The following is a 10,427-nucleotide window of genomic DNA, read 5'->3' on the forward strand; positions in this document are numbered from 1 at the left end:
GGTGCCAGGTAAAAATGGCAGAGGTAAAAATGGCAGAGGTAAAAATGGCAGAGGTAAAAATGGCAGGGGTAAAAATGGCAGAGGTAAAAATGGCAGAGGTAAAAATGGCAGAGGTAAAAATGGCAGAGGTAAAAATGGCAGGGGTAAAAATGGCAGGGGTAAAAATGGCAGGAATAACGAGCTGTTACCATTTCGTCAGATATAAACGTATGAAGAGGTCTTGAATGATATCCTAGTCAGAGCAAACTGTATTTCTCGAATTAACAAATCCAAATTGCAGATTTGAAGAATATTGATTTAATTATGTTTTAAAAAGATTAGAGCACTCTCATTATCCTGAGTTTGATTCAAGTGCAGTGGCGTAATCTGTCTGTGTGCAGAGAAATAATAAACCAGCTATAAAGAGCCTAGTAGGCCTATGGGAAATTATTTTCATTATTCAGTATTATTACTATGATTATGATTATGATTATTTATCATTATATGGGGGTTCCAACAATGCTGCAAAGCCCTTAAACAGTATAATCCTACGTTGTTTCGCCCAATGAAGTTATCACACACACACACACACACACACACACACACACACACACACACACACACACGAACCCACTTTTGGTATAAACATATACGCAGATATACATACTCTCACATACACACTCTTACACAAACGAATTCCGCTCACGTCCAGGCTAGTATATTGTCATTACTGTCCATTTTTTGAACTGTTTAGTGTAAAAAAGTGAAGGAGACATAGTCGAAGCAAACCGCTAATTTTTCACCTGTTCAATATCATTTTCTCACATTCAGGTTTCGTAGGAGCCCATTTATCTCACAAGGCCTGATCACGACATAATGTAGAAGTAAAAATACAAAACGCAAAAAATAAACTACAGCAGATGTATCGGCAGACATAAGCAAGCTCTTGCAAAATATTCTATTACATTGTTCAAGTATCACATGGCGCAAAAACAAATAAGCTCTTGCAAAATATTTTATCACATTGTTCAAGTATCACACGGCGCAAAAACAAATATCTCGAAGTTTAATGAACACTTTGTAGTCACTTTTCAAACTTATGCCTATTAAAACTGGAGACGAACTTTAGCAATAAACTGTTCTAGTGAGAGTAAAAACTGATAGTTTGCCATGGGATTTCTTTCAATCATTGTTGAATGAATCCGCAGGCGAAAAAAAAAATGTAAATGTTTGATGCCTTTCACACTTAGCTGTTGCTACAAAGTCAGATTCCATTATGTTATCAACATGGTGTGTTGCTAAAGATTGGTAGATTCAGCCACCGAAAATGACGTTGTTCCCTCGTTATACAACAACAGTAAGAAAATCCAATCCAACCCCATCCGTAGATTGAAATCACCGCCTATGATCGCGATTCAATTTACACAGGGATCGCTGAAGCTCTGCAAGACTCTCTTTACATGTGCCGCGGGGAGAAATGTAACACTGCCCTTTTAAATTTCTCCCAGTGGTAACAGAAACAGTAAAAGATCCCTGCCAATTGTTCATACCTGCATGTCTGTTATCAAGCAATTTTATTTTCAGAAGTTTGCACACTTTTTAAAATACTTATTCACATAGTATATGACCTACCAGATCTAAAGTAAGTTTGATATTTTACTGACAAGATACCTGTAGAGCTGTATAATGGTTAATATGTCCATTTTTAGGTGTACCGAGGCTCATCTTTTTACTGATATAATTGGATTGTTGACTGGCCGAGCATTTTTCAAGTTATGAGTGTCCCATATTTCTCCCCGGTCCCCCCCCCCCCCCCCCCCCGTGCTTTATTTCAGGAGAAGGCACGAAAAGCGCGTATTGCGAGAAAGGTGTCAGAAACATGAAGAAAAAGAAATCTCTGTCACTTTTACCTCGTCCTCTTGCATTTCAACGACTAAATTTTTATCAATGGTATTTTTTATCTCTAGCATTTTGACCACTGACATTTCGACCACTGACAACTTTACCTCTGCCATTTTTACCGCTGCCATTTTTACCTCTGCCATTTTTACCTCTGCCGTTTTTACCTCTGCCATTTTTACCTCTGCCATTTTTACCTCTGCCATTTTTACCTCTGCCATTTTTACCTCCGCCATTTTTACCTCTGCCATTTTTACCCCTGCCATTTTTACCTCTGCCATTTTTACCTCTGCCATTTTTACCTCTGCCATTTTTACCTCTGCCATTTTTACCCCTGCCATTTTTACCCCTGCCATTTTTACCTCTGCCATTTTTACCTCTGCCATTTTTACCTCTGCCATTTTTACCTCTGCCATTTTCACCCCTGCCATTTTTACTCCTGCCATTTTTACCTCTGCCATTTTTACCTCTGCCATTTTTACCTCTGCCATTTTTACCTCTGCCATTTTTACCTCTGCCATTTTTACCTCTGCCATTTTTACCCCTGCCATTTTTACCCCTGCCATTTTTACCTCTGCCATTTTTACACCGAACCTGGCAAACAACCAATGATCGATGATCATGTATATTATATTTGGTTGTTCTTTTTTTTTTCTTCTGTACGCTACCGAGATGAAAGGGCAAAATATGTTGCATCATGCCTCATCGATGAACATCATACAAATTATGATCATTCAGCTATGCTCTTGGCAGACTGCTGACTGGCAGCATGCATGCACGATATTGCCATTTATGTTAATGCAGTCTGTGCATGATTGTGGAAATTGAAAGAACATGGCAGTTAATAATTATGAAGTTTCTGCTTCAGGGACCTGTAACTTAAAAGTTTGAGTTGCGACCGAGTGGATGTTGCAACTGATTTGTTCACATTTTTTTTCGCCCTTTGTTACAAAATGAAACTTTTAGGTACAAAAATAAATCGACAAAGTCACTAAAAGAGCATATCGTGTGCATATAACTTGCTTTTGATATCGCGTGCAAGTAACTTGCTTTTGATAACGATGGCTAGTAAAAAGAAAGGAAAAAAAAGAACATATACTTGAATAACTGTATAATGCAAAGGATATGTTCAGATGTTGTGATTGTCAATTATTGAGATCTTAATTGGTATTTAAAAAGCTATGCTACCTCCAAGTTACCCCAACCTGGTTGACATAATCTGATATATTTCGGTGTCTTCCATTGCTTTCCACAGGACTGAATCGTATCCCCAGTGGAACATGTTTATCCTGTACATTTACATTGCCGTTCTCTTTGCTTGCGGGATCACGTCTTTCACCTCGAGGAGATACCAATATGCAAATGTTACTGCCGTTTCCATGGCCACCATGGCCGTGATCACAGTGGCCGTACAGAGTCTGCAAAAATCGGCTAAAGCATGGATGGTGGTAAATGGCAACTTCTTCTTCCTCTTATTCTTCTTGTTCTTTTTTTTCTTCTTCTTTCTCCTCCTCATCTTCCCCTTCCAGCGACCTCTTCTTCTTGTTTTTCTTGTTTTTTCTTTCTTCTTCTTCATTATCATCATCATCATCATCATCATCCTTTTCTTCTTCTGTATCGAAATCTTTTCCTTCGATGGAATCCCATTTCCTTTGCTCATTTTGCCACTAATTAAAAAAAAAGATAATTTCTTGTCAGTTTCCTTCTCTTTGCGTATGTGAAATACATCCCTGTAACATGTTGATAGTGATTATAATATGTGAGATGCCATACTTCTACTAATGTGATCGACTTGAAAGAGAAAATTGAAGACCTAAATATAAGAACGACCCAAGTCCAATTTTTGGCCAAATTCAGTTTGACATGGGAAATTGTAGCTTATGCATGGACTCATCTTGTGTATAAATGATAAATCCTAATTACCCCTGGAAGTGCCTTAAATGAATGAATTCTATCTTATATGAATGTATAAGAATGAAGGACTTGGGTCATTCTTACATTCATATTATAGCACCCTCTCTCATTCTTCTCTCATCTCTACAGCAGAATATCATGTATATGATTCAAAGAACGACCCAAGTCCATTATGATTCAAGGAACGACCCAAGTCCATCACAGAAAATAGCCTCTCCACAATTAATGTAAATGTTAATTGTCATAATACCATATATTATGTTCCAATTTGTATATACAATGTTGCCTTCCCATCACAGTTAAATAGAATATTATTGGACAAACAAGAAAGATATGAAGTTTTTTAAAGTTTACTCTAAATGGTCTTCCGTGGACTTGGGTCGTTCTTATATTCAGATACTCAATTAAGGTTTACGATTTTACGCGGCCGCACTCAAGGCACACAACGAAGGTAGACAAGTCACTCAGGAAAAAAAAAACCACAACTACTAGTATGTTGGTTGACTATAGAGAGCACTCGGCAAGTTTGCTGATTACATTATTGACAGTGTCCTCTATGCATAATCTTGGGCACAGCTTGTTGTATAGTTGGTCATAAGGAGGGGATTGAAGAATACGTATGCACCGACTTAAGCTTTAAAGGGGAAGTCCAGTCGAAATACTGAGTATAAGTTAGCCTGACAAAAAAAGAGTAAATTCTAACGAGTTCAACAGAAAAAGACAATTGACTAAAATCAGATGAAAAATAAGGAAATTTTTCATCTTGAAGTTTTCTGCAATGTTTACAGTTTTGTACATTGGATATGAATATGCAAATGAGTGAGGTACTCTAAACATGTGATAACCTCACAATTTTCCATTGATCTTATAAAAAACAAATGACGAAAATTCAATATTTCCTGTCATTGCAGTCTGAAACATGATGTTATTCCTGGTTGCACAGCTTCAGAATAGTGATCAGTTAAATATACCATGCAGGATTCGAGCATAATATTGCATTTGAATGAAAACTGGAAATTTCATGTATATGGCAAGCTGTGAGGGGATGACAACATGCTCACTTATATTGCCATTTGCACATGCATGTTGACCGTTGAAGAACAAACTGCTTCCTTAAAAATTAGGGAAACTTCAAAATGTCATAACTTCCGTATTTTTCGCACGATTTCGATCAAAATTTTAGCGTTGAACTCGAAATGTGTTCCTTTTTGTTATCAGAATAGTTTATTTTTTAACTGAATATTTTCCCTTTGACAGTCGTGGAGCGATTTCCATCATAGGTTCTGGAGCATCTGGCAAGTTTTCCTTTCAGACAACTGACGGAGATTACAAAATAGATAGATACATAGATACATACATATATATACATACACACATACATACATACATACATACATACAAAATAGACGCATAGTTTCCCGTGTGATCATTTTGTATGACGGTATAAACATTAGGACGCTGTGTTAACCTTCATCACAAAAACTATGAAGTTTTGTCAGGTAATCTTCTGAGGTGAATCCTTCCAAGCTTTAATGTGAATAAGATACCTCACTTGTCACGCATTAAATGTACAGTTGTATATAGTTGGATGTTCCGAAACTATTGAATAAATGAAGGAAATCAAAACATGTAGAGATGATCAACACATAAACGCATAAATCTAAACCTCGAGCCTAGTTGCGTTTGAATGAAAAACTGGAAAATTCAACATTTTAGGTACAAACTATATGGCAAGTTGTGAGGGGATGACGTCATGCCATATTTGTATTTACCAGCGGTTCAAGAACTGTTTTCTGAAAAAAATCCTTATTCCTTATATTTCACCCGACTTTGATCAAAATTTGACCGTTGAACTCATAATATTTTACTCTTTCTTACCAGACTAACTTATATTTGGACTAGATTTCCCCTTCAAGGAAGCAATGAAAAAACATCAATATAATACATGTATGATACATGTTTTATGCATCACATTATATATACTGATATCACATTGAATTGATGAATATTCATTATGGCTTTTTCAAAAAGAATACAATTTGAAGATACAAGCATTCTCTTTTGAATAGTCCTCTTTGTTGTTATTCGGCGTGGTATAGTAATAGTTTTTTCGTATTACCCTTATCTTGCTTTAACTAGTGAAAAACTGAAATAAATTGTGTTTAATAATATTTGCAAGAAAAGGGAAAGGGATTCACATCGATGTTGATTTTGACGTTAGATGCTGGTTGGCTCTTAATAGGTTACCACTGCATGCCGTCATCTTTTCTAAAAAATCGTTATGCTATACTGCTTTGAAGATTTAAATTAAGAATGCTTGGTGACTTTTCCGTTCTCTCCTGGGTTTCTGGTAGGTTAAAGGGTGTGTACAGTTCTGGTCGAGGTGAAGATTTAGCTTTTAACGTTTTGTGGGATATTCAGAAACCACTCTATGAGATGTCAAAAACCATGCAATTCTCAGGGGTATCAATAGTTTATTCGATGAAAATCGGTTTTGAAATGGCTGAGATATCCAAAAACAAGGTGAAACAAAGAGCTCCTAATAAAGTTGGGGCATGTCGCCTTTTATTATTAGCACTTTTTTGGATATCTCAGCCATTTGAAAACCAATTTTCATCAAATAAACGTTGAATCCTTCTTAAAATTACATGCTCTTCCATATTTCATAAGAGGCTTTTCATTATCTCACCTAGGAATGTTCAAAACATGAATCCCTACCTCAACCAGTACTGTACAGTCCCTTTAAGGTAGCTTCCCACGACGTTGGAGTCATCGGTGTGTTCCTCATCATGGCAAGTCACGCGAGGGAGGCTCAAGGCAGGCCGGGGGGCAACCCACTCCTCGATCTCTTCCATAACGCTGCCAACCTCCTGGCCGAAATTCCAGCACCGCTTCTGGCGCCTCTGATAAATCCTTTGGCAAGTGTTTCTTTCAGACAACTTGTCAACTTTTAGAACGTATGATAGCCACTTTCATGTAATTTCGTTTATGATTGAAGATATACATGTGAAACTGAGAAACCATGCAAAACTGAGTGGTCCCCTGTTAAAAAAAAAGAAAAAAAAAAAGATATTGGTCAGATGAGATATGTGAATCTAAAAAAAAAGTGGAATGATACTTTACAAAATGCAGCATCCCCTCTGCTTTATGCTTTCATTTTCACATCCTCATATTCATGAATATGTATTATACCGAAAATAGTCCTCCCGTTTTTAAACTTTGTATTCTCTTTTTTTTTCTTTAATAATTTTGTTAAATGATTTGTACGTTCAAAGTACCGACTTAAATGGACAAATTGTCATGAGTATTGTTAAAAAAAAGACAATACATTTGTATCATAGATACAGCTTGACATTTTAGGAAGGATGTTTATTTCAATGTTACTAGAGTAAATTTTGTTCTGTTTTCGTTACATTCGTTTAAAATATTGCGGATATTCCCCGGTACATCTCTCATAGGGCGCCTTTAACGTTGCTGTCCTGGGTATGCTTCGAAACATGGGGAATCAGGCAGTGAATATGGACAGAGGCGTCCACCTCCACTATCTTTCCAAGTGGCCCATTCTCAGTAAAAGCGTTCAAATACGGAATTTAGGTGTCGCCGACACTCCATGACAGTTTGCGGTTCCCTGAAACCTATTAGATACTATTTAAATGTTTATAATATATCACGAGGACTTTATTTGTTAAAAATAAACACGATATAATGCGGTTGTCTGCCTTTTTGTATAAAATTTTGCTGTTAAACTTCGTTAAGACCCCCAAAACGCAGTGTCGCCGGCTATTTCAGAATTATGTTTTATTGCTCCTCTCCGTCCACAAACACACTTTCCACATATCATTTTCATGGACGATGAGCATATCATATGTGCTAATCACAATACTCAAAAAGTTCCAAAATTTTTATTGACCTCTTTTTTTATAGCCTTTTGAAACCTGTCGCCAAATTCACCGCCAGATACGTTACCAGTTTCTTTAGTGTTACAGCATTGCGAAAATAGCAAGACTATGCAATGACCCTGTGTATATGAAACCCTGAGGATATACTTCATACCGCACTGCAAGTACTTAGATTTTTTGTGCAACAGCTCTTTATTGAGAATACGGTACAATGTTTGAAATATCGGTTTTCTACACTTTTATTTGGACAGATACGTTACATACTTTTCACGTCACCCACTGCGACAGATATTGCAATGTCAGACAAATTGTATATTATACATTACTCCTCGGAATGACGCATCGATTCAACATTAAAGTTTAGTACAAGTGAGAAATATTTGGTAGATATCGCTCTCATAATAATATGATCGACCATAATACGTTACCACAGATACGTTACCCCAGATACGTGACCGAATTTTGCTCATTGGTCTTGTGCTTTCTGGGGATCAAATCTGGTCAAAATTCATCCCTACACATTACATGCTTCGTTTTGTTGGACCTCAGGATTATATTCTTACACCAAAAGGACAGAGAGGTGAAAAAGAGCAACACTTCCACATGATTTTTCTTTGAGCGTCAGTGTCTCACCACTTAATGCCAAGTTTTCCGACAGATACGTTACCACATAATCAAAATGCTGAAAAGAAATTGTAAATGTTTTTACAAACAAATCGTTGTGTGCTCATAAACTCCAAAGTTCTATTCTATAAAACCCAACCACTTTCATATTCTATGCAACAACTTTGAACGTTTATTTTACAAGACGAAGCTAAGATTCAGCATATCAGTTTTTTGCTTTTCAGATTTAGCAGATACGTTACGTATAATTCATTGCACCCACAGTGACAAATAATGTTATGTAAAACAAAGTGTTCATAAAAAAATTCTGCATAGAATGACGCTTCCATAAAAAATTAAAGTTATGTTCAAATGAAGAATATTCAGTAGAAATTGCTCTGTAACTTCACCGACAGATTCATTTACGGTACGCCAGATACGTTACCAAACTTTGAAAGAGAAAAAAAGTAGTTTATGAAACGCTTCCGAGAAAAGTTTCAGTGTTCTGTTGCATATTTATTCTAGTGTTTTTCTACATATGAAGAACAACTCAAGATTCATTGATAAGTTGAACAATTATTTATTCATTTTCATTAAAAGGGATGAGCCAAATGCGTTACCATAGGTCAAACAACTGTTTAGCATATCGAGTTCATAGAGACTGTACCTACTTCCTTCTAAGTGCCTGCAAAAATATATTTTTTAAACCTTGTTTGCATTATCCATCAAAACTTAATGAATATTCATCGTCAGATGGATAAATACATTCAGACGTAAGATGAGAATATTCTGTGAATGAAGAACTCAGCTTTCACATTTAGGGCTCTTTTCCACTACATTTCATAGTTTAAATATTACGTACAATGTTTAAAATTGTTAATTTGGGCTTACATCATTCATTTTTACATCAATTCATGAGGTAAATAATTAAACAGGTGATATTTATTAATTCATACACAACTAAAATTATTACTTATATTTTACCAGATACGTTACCAAAGGTGATTCGATGTTTTTCAATAGTTATTTCCCCAGGAAAGCAATTCATATTTGTTTCCTGTGGAAATTCCAGATCGGATCGTTCCCTTTGCATGATTTGTGGGATTCGAAACTTTATTTGTAAGCGAAATTTGCTAAAAATACAAAGTGAATCTTAAGGTTATATTTCATTTCAGCAAAAAGCATATTTCAACCTACAACACAGAAATAATTTCTACCAATTCCAAAGGGATGACAACATCTTTACCTCTTGAAAAACCCCAATATCTTTAGGGGGGACAGATGTCTTTTCCTGAACAGAAATTGGATCAAAACAATAAATTTAATTCAGAGTTAGGAGTCCATTACAACATGTAAATTTGCGGTAACGTATCTGATTGGTGATCAAAAATCATATATGATGCTCTATTTCAATTCATTTTTACTCAATGAATGGCCATCATTTAGAATGTTCCACTTTTTGTTTCGTATTTGACCGGTTTTGAAGTTTCCGAAAACACATCTTTGAATGTATTACTTTGTGGTTGATTTTTTCGGTTTTACTCACATGGAATTGAACACTTAATCTGAGAATGGCCCAAGTACGGAAAGATCCTCGTCTCAATGTTTTGCATCATCAGCGCCGTGCAGCTCTACACCGTGCGTGAAGACCAGCACGCCTTCCTCAACAGCTATCCTAATTGTCACGTTACCATGGCTATCTTGGGCGTTGCCCTACTCCTGGGAGGATTTGCCCTCTGCTCCGAGTGGCAGACGAAGCACATCGGCGGGCTAGTGGCTGTTGCACTCGTCTGTTGCCTCCTCACCATTGACGGCAACCTGCAGTACTGGCACTCCAAGCAATACGTTGAGTATTTTCTACAGATGAACATGATCTTGAGCAGTGCCACCGTTGTCTGTGCACTTGTATTTATGGCCATATAGCAACGATGTTAAGAAAAGGTTACAAAGAAGTACATTACCCCGGAAGAGGGTAAGTGACACTAGAAAGAACTAGAAGTGTCGCTATGGCGACTGGTAGCCTATGCCTCAGCCATGAATAATGATTCTCCTAATAGTTCATGATAGTAAGTATTGACAAAGGGTGATGACAGTTTCATCTAACTGGCAAAAACCATGTTATAATGTGTTGCG

General features: G+C 36.6%; 1 protein-coding gene across 1 annotated transcript; it reads left to right on the forward strand.

Annotated features, from left to right (window-relative positions):
* The first annotated feature begins 9,896 nt into the window (after positions 1–9,896).
* LOC139730187 (transmembrane protein 101-like) lies at positions 9,897–10,217 on the forward strand. Its single transcript, XM_071641083.1, has one exon. It carries the CDS (start codon positions 9,897–9,899, stop codon positions 10,215–10,217), a length of 321 nt encoding a protein of 106 aa, XP_071497184.1.
* Positions 10,218–10,427: the final 210 nt, after the last annotated feature.

Source organism: Diadema antillarum, unplaced genomic scaffold (genome assembly GCF_040938485.1).
Source record: "Diadema antillarum isolate AM-2024a unplaced genomic scaffold, OU_Dant_1.0 seq00000297_RagTag, whole genome shotgun sequence".
Lineage (NCBI taxonomy): Eukaryota > Metazoa > Echinodermata > Echinoidea > Diadematoida > Diadematidae > Diadema > Diadema antillarum.

Excerpts from the sequence above, each read along its gene's own strand:
- LOC139730187 (XM_071641083.1), top strand. The coding sequence starts at position 9,897 with ATGTTTTGCATCATCAGCGCCGTGCAGCTCTACACCGTGCGTGAAGAC.